Raw genomic sequence first — 15605 nt, forward strand, 5'->3', positions numbered from 1 at the left:
TTTTTGATTATAGAAGCCACAGGATTGGGCACTTAATGAAGAGAAAAGGAGTCATGGAGTCCGAAATCCACATTAGAATGATTTCAGATAAAAGAGAAAAGTGAGAAAGAACTGCTTTGGGAGAGATAAGAGTCTGGGGTTGCAGCAAGACAGTGCGCAGTAATTTAAATGTCTAGACAAGCATGGGAAACACAGGGCTGGTGCTTAGGAGTGAATTCTGACTAAAGGAAACATTTTCAGAATGGTCTATAGAGAGATGATAGCTGGAATCTACCCTAAAAGTTATCTATTGGCATCTCCCTGGAGCTCCACCTCATTCAGGTACCCTTATATCTCACCTGCACTATTGATACCCACTCCCCAGTCAAAAGTAGCTCCCCCTTGTGTGGGGTATGTCCACAGCATCCTGATTTTTCTTTCCAGACCTTATTCCAATCTGTGGTGCTTGTGTAATTTTGAGAATGGTATAATTGTCTGTTTTTCTGACCCCTGACAATCTGGCAACTTCCATGGTGCCTAGCACAGACTAGACTTTCAACTTTTTTCCCCTCAAACAAAAAGAGTAAATGAATCACTACCAAAAAGTCAAGAAATAGAAGAGTTGAAGAGAAAACTCTGGTGAATATCTTTAGGGCGTAGAAGACAAGGCCGGGAAAAACAAATAGGAAGGCAAAGAACCAAGAGAAGGTGAGGGGAGAGGATGGATGGAGATTCCAGTGGGGGTGGTCAGCGGTGGTGGATTCCACAGGTGGAGGAGAACAGGGACAAGAAGAACTAGCATTTATTGGGTGCCTTCTGTATGCCAGTGACTGTCCTAAGACTTGACAGGGATTACCTGAGTCTTCACACATACTCTGTGAGGTAGGTGTCCCTATTATTTCTGTTTTACAGATGAGAATGCCAGGCCCAGAAAGATTACATACATATTCTGCTCCAGTTCAAACCAGTGCGGGAGCGACGAGTCAAACCAGGTCACCTGGCCCCAGAGCATGGAGTCTTCACCACCAAGCAGCCACTTGGACTCCTTTTAGCAGAGGGACAGGGTGCAGTGGCTAAGGACTATGGTACAGAGGATGGAAAAGGAAGAGGACCAGCCACTCTATGTCCTTTGGCTGTGAAAAGAGGATATAGCAATGCCTGTCATTCTAAGGGCATCTCCCACCTAAGGGGCCAAATCTACAGAAATCACGTGTGAATGAGAGCATCCCTGATGAGTTGCCAGCCATGACAGCCTAGAGAATATGCTTTATTTCAGGAACAGGTAGTTTTGATCACGTCTACAGGATATTGTACCAGCTGCTTTGACGTTGACTTTTTTTTTTTAACCACATTATTACTGACTTAAAATAGTCCTTGAGAAAGAAGAGAAAAAATAATCTGGCTCTGACAGTAAAAAGCCTTGTGATATTTCAGCTTTCTTTCAGTTTTACATACATCTGTGAATCCTTCCTGCTTTGGCTTTTTCACAGGTGAGGGAGTCAAGTCTTGGCCCCGCTGGGTGGAAATGCACCTGTGTTTGTGTGGCAGCTGTGTTTTGCATAGCAAATGCACAGGTACAGAATCCACCAGCAGCAGTGAGGTCAGGCAGACATACCGGGAAAAAATGTGCGCCTGAGTGACTAGACTGGCGTCTGTCATATTGCAGGATGGTGCACCCTCTCAGTGCTCACAATGAAGATTTTGGCAGACTCATCGATTCCTTTAATTAAGGAGCTGAGAGATATGAATACAAAACTGTTTTGTTCCTAATGGATGCAGATCTGCAAAGCACATGACTAAAATCTGTTCCCCAAACTTGCCATTGCACAAATTTGGGAAATTGATTTAACGTATATACCTATATATTTGTCTTTTTCTTCCGTAACATTTTTTTATGGATGGTGACTTTCCCTAACCCCAAATCCAATGGTCATGCTCAGCTTTCTACACAGTAAGAGTAGAATTTATCTTTTTTTTTTTTTAAAGGCTTTCACTTGCTGTCTGTCCACTCACTAGAATCCTGTCCTCCTGAGGACAGTCCAGCCCCCTTCAGGTATGCTGATGATCCCAGGAAAAGGACAGAGAAAAATAAACTGTTTAAACTGTATTTGTAGTTCTTTCTTAGTTGATTCTCAGAGTTTTGGTTTGTATATTTTTCAGGTAAACCCAGACTAATATTTGTCCACTGAAAACATAGAGATCATTTCTTACTTTGTCCAGTAGTTAAAATTGGACCACAGCCTGACTTCATATCACTCATAAAATGCACATGTTCTCTTTGGACTGTCCTTGGGCAAGAAAGGAGACTGCAAGTGCAAACAAAGCTGTTCAGGTTAAATAATGCATTAAAAATTTTATAAGAAATTTTTTTTTAAAAATTATTGTCTAAAGCTTATTCACAAGCAGTATTGATGTGTGGATGCTTTGCAGAGAAAAATAAAACAAATATGATGGTGTCCAGGAGGGCCTTTCAGTCTTCACCACTCTGGATGCATGTTAGGAACATTTGCAACATGGTCTCAGGGACTGATTAGAAATTGCTTTTGAAGCCAGGTCACTGCTTTGGAGGGAACATTTTCCCGTGGACATTTTGGGCTGTGCGGGGCACAAGGCTGTGATCTGTATCCTTTGAACACAGGACTGTTCCCTCAGGCAGATTGCAAGGCTGTTACTTTATAGCCCATTGACCGGAATTTGCTGTGTCAGCCAACCTTTTCCTGTCCAAACTGCGCTACTGGGTACCAGCAACCCAGAACTTTTAAGGTAATTGGGATGCACCAAAAGGGCACTGGTAGGCAGGCTAGAAGTGCAGTCATATTTCTGTTGGCTTTTTATGAATTTTTGTTTTGAGAAGTGTAACCCCAGGGGTGTTGACTTCAGGCTGACACCTTGAATGTAAGCAGTGAGTCGCCATGAGTCATCATCACTGTGATGGTAGCTAGCAATTAATTGAGCACTTTCTTTGTAGCAGGATTTTTTCTAAATACTTCATCTGCATTACCATATTTGATTTTCATAAGCACCCTACACAATAGCTAATGTTACTGTCACCATTTTAGTGAGGAGGAATCTGAGGCTCAGGGAGGTGACGTAACTTGCCTAGGGGCAGTGTTTGCTCCGTATCCTGCATATCCTTCTCCAGCAGTCTCTCTAAGCAGGGACACGCCAGCACTGACAAATGAGGATAGGAAAGCTGGCTTCTGCAGATGGTGGTCATTGTGCAGTGCTGGTGAAGCTCTCGGTGCGGGGGTGCGCTGTTCCCAAGCCATGCTGTCAGGGTGGTGGAGAATTAGGAAGGCTAAGAACCTTCTACACGTGTTTCTGTCTGAAGAAAGCATCCAATATCTGTGAGTGTTTTCTTTTAAGAGGCTGGGTCCTTGACAACCCTGACACAAACCTACCTTATTGTCTTCCTGGCTCCGTGCTGCTTTCTGAAGTACCGGGTAGGGCACTAATGTGCCTCCACGGAGAACCGGCCGGTGGGTCTGATGCCACAAGACTGGAGGAGGAAGGAAAGATGATAGGAAAGGCTCACCACTGACCCATCCTGGCGTCACTCCTCCCCAGATTGGGGAACTGGTTCCCCATTGCTGTCAGGCTACTCTCTGATCTCTTAGAAACTTCCATGGCCTAAACTGCTTAAATAATAAGATTCACTCCCCGCTCTTGCTTGTGTCCTTTCCAAAAGTACTCAACTTAGTATTCTGAAAGGTGAAGGGGGAGCACTCTGCAATAATTGATACCCACTTCCAAGCCACTTAAAGTTTCCTCATTGCTGGAAGGGATGCATAAGACCCAGGGATAACCATATTTTTCAAAGACCTTGTATGCTGTAGTTCACTAGGCCTGCTGCTAAGAGGCATCCAGGACGTGGCAGCCGCAGGTATTTGAATCCTCCGGCCCCACCCCTCTCAGTATGTCATAAACATCTGATCAAAAGCAGTTGGTGCAGATGCTGACTGCTATATATGAAGAGTCCTACTCTGTGGCATGGGGAGCTATAGTCAGTACTTGTAATGGCTTGTAGTGGGGAGGACTGTGAAGAGGAAGATGTATATGTGTGTATGGCTGAGTCGCTGTGCTGTGCCTCAGAAACTGGCTCAGCATTGTGGACCAACTATGCTTCAGTTAAATGAATGAAAGAGTGAGTGAGTGAAAAAAAGGCACTTGAGCTGAGGGAGAATAAGAAGCATAAGAAATTCTGGGTACATAGTCAACCCTGGTGAAACAATTACCTATAGACTCTGATCATCAAAGCCATCTCCAAACTAGGGCACAGCGACAGATTATCATGTCAGTTCAGAGACAGCTATTCTGCCACACAGGCTTGTCTTACTTTCTGGGCTATTTAGATTTCCTGAGCAGCTTCGTGTGAGAAATGCCAGGCATTAAAAAAAATCTGTTGTGGAGGAGAATCATAGACAAACTATTAGGAGAAGGACTTTATCATAGAGGAAAATACCGCATTTTCAGTTTCTCCTCCTGAATACCCTTCTTCTGTTGAAGAAGGGTCCTGAGCATCAAAGACCCACCCATGCTCTGAAGCTGTGTTGACTGCCTGCCTTGTATCTCATTGTTATGTCAGAACATTGCTGTCTTCTTTGTCTGGCTGCAACCAGCTACTTTTAATTCCTTCTCTTCCCCACTGTTTGCTGAGTGGATAGTTAAGCATTAAGTCCTATTCTTTGTCGAGACCATACATTTTAAAAAGATTTGCTACAGGGAACCAAATGTTAACTTTAAAAAATAAGCTTTGAAGAGGAGACCACTGAACTCTAGCAAGATGAAAATTTTGAGAAAAGAATCCAAACAAAAGGCCATTCCAGCTGGGTCTCCATGCTGAGGAGGGTACAAGCTTGTAGAGACCATTGATTGTTGGTTTCTCTCTTCTAGTGCTTAAGACTGTGGATGCTGGAGTTGCCTACTTGGGTTTGAATCCCAGCAATGCTACTTATGAGTTTTGTGATATTGAGCAAGTTACTTTATCTCTCTGTGTCTCAATGTTTTCATCTGTAAAATGGAGACAGTAGTAGTACCTAGCTCAAGAGCCGTGACGATTGAATCCAAGTGAACCACTTAGTACCTGGCACATGGAAACTATTCAATAAATGCTATTAGGGAAACATTCATGGAATATTAAGGAAAGATGTTCTTACTCTAGATTTGCATAAAAATATCATCTTGGAGCCATGAGGATAATCCTTACTGCACATGACCTAATAATAACCTCAAATGTTTTTATTTTGATTTTTTTCCTCTATCAGCCACCACCTGGGAGAGAAGCTGGAGCTGCATATCTGCATATCTAGAGCTCTCTGGTTCTGTGCAGATGAGACTTATGAGCCATTTGAGTGACTGGCCTCCTGGTTCTTTTTCTTCCTCAGGTGCTGGAAAGCTTCAAGATCATGGACTATAGTCTTTTGCTGGGAATCCACATCTTGGACCATTCCCTCAAAGAGAAAGAAGAGGAAACTTCACAAAATGTGCCTGATGCTAAACGTCCTGGGATGCAGAAGGTCCTCTACTCAACAGCGATGGAATCCATCCAGGGTCCAGGGAAATCTGGAGATGGGATCATCACAGAGAACCCGGACACGTAAGTGCAGCCATCCGCCCACACACTCTCTTGATCACGGTGGCCCACGTCATTGGGTAACTAAATGCAATCACGCTTCCTTTGTGGTGGCTCTTTAGTGATAGATTCCTACCTGGCGCTCAGATGGATTAACCCAGCCTTCATTTCCATTCATCCACAGATGACTAGATGAGTGGCTGTTTTTCAAATTATTATCATTCTTTCACCCATATGGTTTCTCTTTTCAAATGGCTCTACTTTTTAACAATAGCTAAAAATGTTTTTACCCCTATTTACGGCATATTCAAAACATCCACCACAGAAGAGGGAATATACTTTGAATAAACATGTATCTAAGCAAATGCATGATAGGAATTATGTCCACAATTTAGAGCTTTTTATCTGCAGAGGAGGATTCTGTTGTCCTAGTCCTACACCCTGGCAGATGTGGTCTCTTTCTTCCACCAAATGTAATAGTAGCTATAGGCTTAGTTTGCATGTATAAAGTGCAAATTGACTAACAATTACAACCAAGGAAAATTATTGAAATGGTTGACTGTGTCCCATGTATGGATTAGCTGAGCAAGGAGACTGAAAGAAGTCATTTTCCTTGACTGTAAGTGCCTGCTTTGTAAGAGTCTCCGACAATGACTAAATCACAGGTATATTTCTCTTTATAATGGATATTCATCCATATTAAAGATTTTTTTATTCTTGCTATAAATCCATCTAAATGTCCATTAATTGATTTAACAAATTTTCCTATATCAGTATAGTGAAATACTACACAGTCATTAAAAACACATTAGCATTGAATATGAGAAAATGTTCTCATTTAGCAATCTGAAAAAATCAGATTATAAAACATGATAAATAATGGCTTTTGCGGATTAATAAATACACACACACAGGAAAACTATACCCAATGTTAATAGTGGTTATCTTTGCATCCTAGGAATGGATTCTTTATATATTTTTTCTTTATGCTGTTCTACATTTTATTTTAAAATCTTTTTTTTAAGATTCCACATATAAGTGATATCATATGGTATTTTTCTTTCTCTTTCTGGCTTACTTCACCTAAAAATGAACTTATTTACAAAACAGAAACAGCTCACAGACAGAAAACAACCTCATGGTTACCAGAGATCAAAGCGGGTGGGAAGGGGTAAATTGGGAGTTTGAGATTTACAGATACTACCTACTATATATAAAATAGATAAACAACAAGTTTATGCTGTATAGCACAGAGAACTCTATTCAGTATCTTGTAGTAACCTATAATGAAAAAGAATATATGTATGTATGTGTATGACTGAAACATTATGCTATACATCAGAAATTGACACAACATTGTAAACTGACTATACTTCAATTTAAAAAATGCAAATACAAAAAAAAAATTTTTTTAAAGATTGAATGGAAATTGGGATCTGATATCAGTGCAGTAAAAATATGATCTCCTCTAGGAAGGAAAATTAAAGTAGCAGCTTTCACTTAAAAAAAAAACCTCACAGTGAATATATAGAAGTGTTTCATTTTTAATGAGCAATATTTTAAAATACTTTAAAACTTCTTGCTCGTGGTCTTTAAATAGGAATACTTTTTAACTGGATTCTTCCCATCCAGCTCTTCAGAATTGACGGCTATGGTATTATTCTTCTTTGTGGGAAGGACATCATTTTGAATTCCCAGGAAGGCTTTAGCTGAAGCCCAAAAAAATGGTGAAGGGAGAGATAGTTCAAAATTCTTAAAGATAGCCCATTTTCATTTACAATCTGTTTATTAAAAATGATTTTTAATTTCCTCTTCATATAAAATGCTTCCTCTCTTGCTCTATCCACAGAATGGGAGGCATTCCAGCAAAAAGCCATAGGGGAGAGAAACTACTTTTATTTATGGGCATTATTGACATCCTGCAATCATATAGGTAAGAAATTTGAGAAATTAGTCTTTTATTATTTCAAAATTAGTCAATGAAAGTGTCTGAAAATTCACCACATGGGAGTGACTTTACACTTTTTCTTTTTCTGTTCATTTATGTTTAGGTTAGTGAAAAAGTTAGAACATTCCTGGAAAGCTCTTGTTTACGACGGGGTAAGTGATTATTATGCTCATTGTTAAACTGGATATTTTTCTTGATTTCTCAAGACTTCAAAGTGTGTCTAGGAAGCCATGTCACTTGAAGAGGAGAGGAAGCAAGATCTTTATAAACTCAGAATCTTAGGCTAGCAGATTGGTTCTTATCTCACGACAACAGAAATGTGACTAGCCCTTCAAATAGAAGCCATCCAGCTGAGTGACTAGGTAGAGACCAGGAAGACAAAATGATGTCTTGTTTTTATGTGCAGTCTGAGGGGCCCAATTATGAGTTGGTGAGAACAAAGAGGAGACTTTCCATAGGCACTGGGAAGACCAGTAGTACAGGTTAACTGAAGTTTTCCCAGGACCAAGCTTCACAGAGGTTTGAACGTGACTTTGATGGTAGACAGCCCTAGGCTTTGAACCCTGCGTTCACCACTTTACTAGCCACGTGACCCAGACACATGGCTTGTTTGACATCTCTTAGCCTGGTTTCCTGTAGCCGGGGCATACTAACAGTACCTAGTACCCATCTCATAGGCTGATGTGAAGGTTAAATTAAAGCATGCACTTTAATGTTCCTAAACACAAATGGGTGCCTGATACATAATGAGGACATAGCAAGGGAAAACTTTTCAGTTGTTTTGGATTTATATGTAACAAAGGCTGACTGATATGAGGATGTCTTTTGGACCCAGAATTGGCATGACTGAAGAAAACAGTTATCAAAAAGCAGCCTCTCTTTCTGTTTGTCTGTCTGTCTCTCTGTCCACATACACATACACACACACACACACACGCACGCACGCACACATGCACGCAACTTCCTATCTGGATGTCAGATTTGAACTTCCTGCTGCTGACAGAACATTTATGGCCTCAGCCTCCCTCCCTTAATAACCTGAAGTGACACTTCCAAAGAATATATTGGTCACAGATTTGCTCACACATATTTTTAAGATGTTAGCAGACATGTTCCTTTGAAAAAAGATAAATTATAGTTGCTATTCTTCTTTCTCAGAAAAGAACACTCGCTTCCTCTGTTCTGTGAAAGACTGGTAATAACCTTTCAGTGTGAAAAATCTGCATTTTGTCCACAGGCGAAGGAGTGACCTTCGTCAGAATGTACTTTTAAACAACGGGTTAACAAGGTTGTTTCTCAGAATTAAACTTAGACTGATTTTTCAAATCAAAGATTCTTTTTATAAAGAGACCAAGATAGTAGGTTAATTTTTTCCCTTCTAGCTAAGAAAAGTAGCAACTGCCTAGTGCCTTGAACATGGAGGGGAAAGAGAGCAAACAGCCCCTGTTTCATTCTCTTCGGTTTTCTGAGACAGCTTCAGTTCCCTGAGATTTCTCATCTGAATGGCGTAGTCTGCAGTTGGTCAGATGGTCAGATGCTTCTAAGGAGCTCCTACCTTTTTCTAATTAAGACGTATCTTCTGTTTTTGGTGTTTTTTTTTTTTTTAAGAAAATCTCTGAGCTGATTATGTATTTGTGTGATTGTAAGCAATAATTAAGACATTTGTGTCTGTCTACAAATGTGCCTCTGATTTAAACAGTGCTGCTTCTTGGCAAAGAGAGCCACAGTCTGACTTCTCTTGGAAGTCAGGGGTTGAATCTTAATCATCTTGCATCCTACATATTTCTAAATGACAATACTTGTTGGGAATTTTTCTCCACTTACAACAGGAGCAGGCAGACACACTGGGGAGAGTGCGTGTCAAACCAGCGGGAGATTTTCCACCACATCTGCAGCATCACTGATAGTCTAGAGGACCACTGTCACTTGGCCAAAGAGGGTTCCTTCATAACACGCTGATTGCAGAATTACTTTATGCCTCGTGCAACACCCAATTTCACAGATGAAAAAACTGAGGCCCTGAGATACTGTCTTTACCCAAGATCACACAGCTTTTTAGAATTAGAGCCAACACCAGAACCAGGTCTCCAGATTCTGGTCCCATGTGTGTTTTTTCTTCTGAACCTACTGCAGACACTTTATAGTTTCAAAATGTAAATTTTTAGACGCTTCCCTGTTGGAATCCATAAACCTGGATTCAAAATGGATCACTTAAATAAGCAACTTACTATTTCCAGGAATGCGTATCTTGGGTAGTAAATAAATGACTACAGAATAAACATGGAATTATCCCCTTCATCCATTTCCTTTCCTGGATTTGTAATAAAATGCCCCTTCAGTCCTAAAGACTCCTACCAAGCATGAGAGAATTGAGTTAACAATTTAATTCAATTCAACTCTATCTAACTAGTAGATAATTCAACGTTAACAGGGGTCATCAGTCAGCCTTGTCTCCTAGGAATCTTCGTGTCTACATACCTTACTTTTGGAAAGTGAAACCAGCACACTTTTTTTCCCCTTCAATCCCGCTCTTACATTATAGCTGTTCTGCTTGTTATGTCCCCAGTTTTTGTCTTGCCTGAAAGTGATATGTCTTTGTTCCAGATGACAGTTGAGACACTAGTTGCATGTATTTTTAAAAAGGAATTTCAAAGCCCCTTATGGGACAAATGGAACAAGGATCAGCTATTTGGGTTTATAAAGCAGAGTATTTTGCTGTCTCTCCCCTGCCCCTCTTAATGCTCTGTTTCACCATGAATGTATGTACTCAAGATTAAGTCTTGATCCTCCTCCCCCAGCCTAACTCCTAGGCACACAGCACATGGGGCATTGCTCTTTTCTGGCTCCAGACACCCGTGCCTCTGGTTAAGGGCATTGGCTAACAGAGAACCAATTGCCTAGAGCTTTCTTCTAGCTTGAAACTGAGCAGTAAACCTGTGATACTGGATTTGTCTTTTCAGGACACTGTTTCGGTTCATAGACCAAGCTTTTATGCAGACAGATTTCTAAAGTTTATGAATTCCAGAGTTTTCAAGAAAATTCAAGGTAAGATTTTTATTTTTTTTTACTTTTAGCAATTGCTGGTTGATTTCACTGTGTGTATCTTTGCAAGATTTTTATTGGAAGAGTTTGGGCCATTTATCTCCCAAAAGCAGTAATCACTCAGTAATTATGGTTAAATATCCCAGTCAGGTAATTATTGATGCCATAATCATTAGAGTCCTATTTTGTGCTAGAAAAAAGTATAAACTGCCTGAATGTCCAACTCTACAATATATTGGTTAAATTATTATAATGCAATCAAATAACAGAATAATATGCAACAAATAAAAATGATGATATATACATGACTGGGATATTGTGCTGTACACCAGAGATTGACACATTGTAACTGACTGTACTTCAATTAAAAATTTTTTAAATGATGCATTAAAGGTACACTTAGTTCTTATACATTTATTCACATATATAGTTATTGGTCTGCATACCAAAGGCATAAGAAAGTTATAATGGGCTATATAAAAATGTTAACGGTAGTTATTCTCATGGAATATTCTTCAGGATAGACCATATATTAGTCCTCAAAACCCATTTTAGTAAACTTTAAAAGATTGAAATCATACGAAGTATTGTTTCTAATCATGATGGAATGAATCACTAAAGAGTGAAAACTTAAAAATTCACAAATATGTGAAAATTTAACAACACTCTCAAACTACCAGTGGATCAAAGAAGAAAGTACAGAGAAATCAGAAAAAACTTGAGATGAATGGAAATGAAAATACATGTTCGAAAAACATAAGATGCTACAAAGTCAGTGCTCAGAGGGAAATTTATTGTTTATTTTTCAAGTGTTAATAGACCTTAAACAAATGCTGTGACAGTTCCTGTTATGCAACATAGTGATTCAATATTTCCATACATTTCAAATGGATCACCACCATAAGGCTAGTTACGATATGTCACCATACAAATATAATACCTAGTTTTTGACTGGATTCCTCAAACTGTGTATTTTATACCCATGACTCATTTATTTTGTAGCTAGAAGTTTGTACCTCTTAATCTCCCTCACCTATTTCTTTCCTCTCCCTGTCCCTTCCCCTCTGGCAACCATTTGTTTGTTCTCTGTGTCTACAACTCTGTTACTGTTTTGTTATGTTTGATCATTTACTTTGTTTTTCAGATTTCACTTGTAAGTGGAATCATACAGTATTTGTCTTTGTCTGATTTATCTCACCATGATATTCTCTAGGTCTATCCATGTTGTCACAAATGGCAAGATTTCGTTCTTTTTTATGGCTAAGTAATATTCCATTGTGTATATATGTATATATCACATCTTCTTTATCCATTCATCTATTGATGGACACTTATGTTGCTTCCATATCTTGGCTGTTGTAAATAATGCTGTGTTGAACAGAGGGGTGCAAATATCTTTTCAAATTAGTGATTTTGGTTTTTTTAGATAAATACCCAGCAGTAGAATTGCTGGGTCATGTGGTAGTTTTGTTTTTAATTTTTTTAAGAATCTCCATACTATTTTCCACAATGGCTGCACCAATTTACATTCCTACAAACAGTGCATGGGTGTTCACTTTTCTTCACACCCTTGCCAACACATTATTTGTTGTCTTTTTGATACTAGCCATTCCTATTGGCCATCTGTATGTCTTCTTTGGAAAAATTGTTAAGATCCTCCACTACTAATATTCTGATAAACTTCCTATCTATATTTCTGTGTGTTGTGTATTTTTATAAAAACAGAAGCATAATGATGTACAAATTTATATATGTCCTCTATTTTTCACATAACTTGAATAGTTTCCCATATCATTATATAGTGTACAAAAACACTACTTAAAATTGCAATACAACATTAAAATTATATAAATATGCCATAATCTATTTAACCATCTTTCATTATTGGGCACTTACATGGTTTCTCCTTTTTCTATTTCTAATGAAATAGTATTTTTATGAACATCATTTCAGATAGATTTTTCCAAGCTTATGATTATTTATTTAGGATAGATTCCAAGAAGTAGTAGGGGGTTAAAAGGCACGTAACTACACAGAAAGATTATGCCACTCTAGACTTCAACAAGAGTCTGTATTGTTTTAGCTCTTAGCCAGAATTACTCTTTTTAAATTATGCTACTCTGATAAGTAAAAAATGTTATCTGGTTGTTTTATTTTGCATTTCTTAAGTACTGGTGAAGTTCACCTATCATTCATGTTTATTAGTCATTTGTAATTCCTTTGAGAATTGAGCTTTGCAGTGTTCGCTCATTTGTATTAGGTGTTTATTATTTTTCCAAATGACTTATATTAACTCTACATATTAAAGATACCAGTTCCTATTTAATCTTACTTTATTCTAAGAAAAGCTTCTGTTTCACATTTGACTATCTCAGTGGTATCTTAAAATTGGTCTCAAAGTGAGATGACTATAAATTAAGTTCTCTGATTAAGGCCTTTTTTTGCCTAAGATGGCCCATGAGATAGTATTTGTTGAGCTTGCAATCCTGTGTGAATACCAGCTTGTAGTTCAAATTTTCAAGGAAGATTTTTCCACCTCCCTTCACCCTTTGACATGGGTGGAAAACATGAGTTTCCTTGTGGTCCCTGGTGGGTTTATGGAGGATGTAGCCTTTGGGATCTCAGCTTTAGTAAGGCTTCTCCATGAGCTTCCCCATCTTGGCAGCTTTTGTTTTCTTAGTGGTGTATATAAATTAATGGTGCAGTCACTGGCATTCTCAATTCCATGAAATGGTGTGTGTTGTAAATCTTTCCAGTTTGTAGTTTATCATGTTTTTTAATATAACAAGTCTCTTACTTCTCAAGTAGTCAAATCTATTGACTTTTTTACACTTTGATTTTTTAGTTTGCTCTTTAGAACATCTTTATTTAGATATAATTCATATACCATGAAATTTACCCTTTTAAGATGTACAATTCTGTGATTCTTAGTATATTCACAAAGTTGTACTACCATCACTACTATCTAATTTTAGAACATTTTCATTACCCTGAAAAGAAACCTCATTCCACTTTAGGAGTCACTCTCCATTCCTCCTCTTTCCAGCCCCTGGCAACTACTCATTCATTTTCTGTCTCCATGGATTTGTCTGTTCTGGATATTTCACACAAACAGAAGCATACAGTATGTGGTCTTTTGTGTTTGACTTTTTTCACTTGACGTTTTCAAGGTTGAGCCATCTTGTAGTACTATATTCTTTTTATTGCTGAATAATATTCCATTGTCTGGATATAACACATCTTTTTTATCCATTCACTAATTGATGGATATTTGGGTGGTTTACATTTTTTAGCTATTGTTAATGATGTTGCTGTGAACATTGATGCACAAGGTTTGTGTGCATATATCTTCATTTCTCTTGGGTATATACCAGGGAATGGAATTACTAGGTCAGATGGTAACTCTGTTTAACATTTTGAGTAAATGCCAGGCTCTTTTCCAAAGCAGCTACACAGTTTTGCAATCCCACCAGGAATGTATGAGGAATCCAGATCTTCACCAGATATGTTACTGTCTGTTTTTTATTTTAGACATTCTAGTGAGTATAAAGTGGTCATCTCAAAGTGGTTTTGATTTGTATTTATCTAAGGACTGATGATATTGAACATCTTGTTAAGTGCTTATTGACCATTTATATTTTCCTTGGAGAAACGTCTATTTAAATCCTTTGCCCATTTTTAGTTGGGTTATTTGTACTGTTGAATTATAAGAGTTCTTTATATATTTTTGACACAAGTTTGTTATTAGATATAGTATTTACAAATATTGATTTAATTTCTAATCTTTGGTGTGAAGTAGGGTCCAGCTTCATTCTTTTGCATGTGGATATCCAGTTGTCCCAGCACCATCTGTTAAATGGCCTATTCTTTCCCCTATTGAATTATCTTGGTTCCCTTGTTGAAAAATCAGTTGTCCACAAATGTTGGACTAATTTCTGGATTGCCCCCAAGTTGCTCAGGAGCCTGCCTTTTACCTCCAGTCATATCCCCATCCCATCCAGTCTCTCCCCACTGCAGACAGACATATCAGTTTAAAATATAAATCTCCTCTTGCTAATTTCCTATTAAAACACTTCCACACTTAAAAAAAATGTTTTTAATAAAAAGTTCAATAGATTCCCTAGTCCACAAAATCCTTAACTTTGCTTCTGAGCCCCTTTCTGATGTGGCCTCTCTTTCCCTCTCCTGTGATTCCTCTCACAGCCCGTTCCGTGCTATACCCCACCCCCTTGGCTCCTGTAGCTCTGAACTCCCTACAGGTACCCCTGACATTCCAGGCTGCCTCCATGTCTCTACGTGTTCTTGTCCCCTTGCCTGTAACAATCTCCATCCTTCCTCTGGTGTTCCTTCACGTCTCAGCTCAGATGATATTTCCTTCATAGCACTGACCATACCCTACCATAGTGATCTGTTGTTCTGTTCCCCTCATTTGACTTTGAGTTCCTGAAAAGTAGGGACTATATTTCATCCTCATATATATTCCGAGAATCTAGCACATTTCCTTCGCACATCCTAAGCACTCAATCATTATTTGATAAATAGCTGAATGAATGAATGGACTTTTCATCTACTACCAACATTTCAAAGGGTAGCAATTTAATTAGTAAAGTTGACACTTTAAAATACAACTCCAAAATGCTTTATCAACTATGCTTAAGTTAAAGCCCTTAATTCCTACAGGTATTCTTTCTTTGTAGGTGAAAGTTTCTCCTCCCCACCCCGACTTCCACCCTCAAGAAAACAGTACCCGGTCTTCAAGTTTTGGTTTTTTAACCATCTTAAATCCATTTATCCCACATCAGAATTAAGTCATGCTGTCAATGTAATACTGTTTGCAAAACTCTATAATTCTTTCTGGAAATATTAGTCATGGTAATGTTGAAGCCTCACTGAAATTCTCTACCCAGATAATGTGTCTAAAGTACTAAACATTAGTTTCCTGAAGGGAATAGAATAGTACATTAATTAGTTAAAAATGAACTGTCCTAAAATTTCAGAACAATAGTTCATTATTCAACCAACATTTGAACACCTATTATGTATGTAACACTATGCTAAGCATTA

At 38.4% G+C, this 15605-nt stretch overlaps 1 protein-coding gene across 5 annotated transcripts in view; it reads left to right on the forward strand.

The window, feature by feature from the left end:
* The window catches only part of PIP5K1B (phosphatidylinositol-4-phosphate 5-kinase type 1 beta), a 363978-nt gene that overhangs the window by 275732 nt on the left and 72641 nt on the right, over positions 1–15605 (forward strand). For all 5 annotated transcript variants that reach the window (XM_074361670.1, XM_045504993.2, XM_010967909.3 and 2 more), the window contains 4 exons: positions 5364–5575; positions 7401–7484; positions 7603–7651; positions 10460–10544. In XM_074361670.1, coding sequence (XP_074217771.1) covers positions 5364–5575; positions 7401–7484; positions 7603–7651; positions 10460–10544 — 430 coding nt within the window. The remainder of the gene's footprint in view (positions 1–5363; positions 5576–7400; positions 7485–7602; positions 7652–10459; positions 10545–15605) is intronic.

The sequence above is a fragment of the Camelus bactrianus genome, chromosome 4 (genome assembly GCF_048773025.1).
Source record: "Camelus bactrianus isolate YW-2024 breed Bactrian camel chromosome 4, ASM4877302v1, whole genome shotgun sequence".
Classification (NCBI taxonomy): domain Eukaryota; kingdom Metazoa; phylum Chordata; class Mammalia; order Artiodactyla; family Camelidae; genus Camelus; species Camelus bactrianus.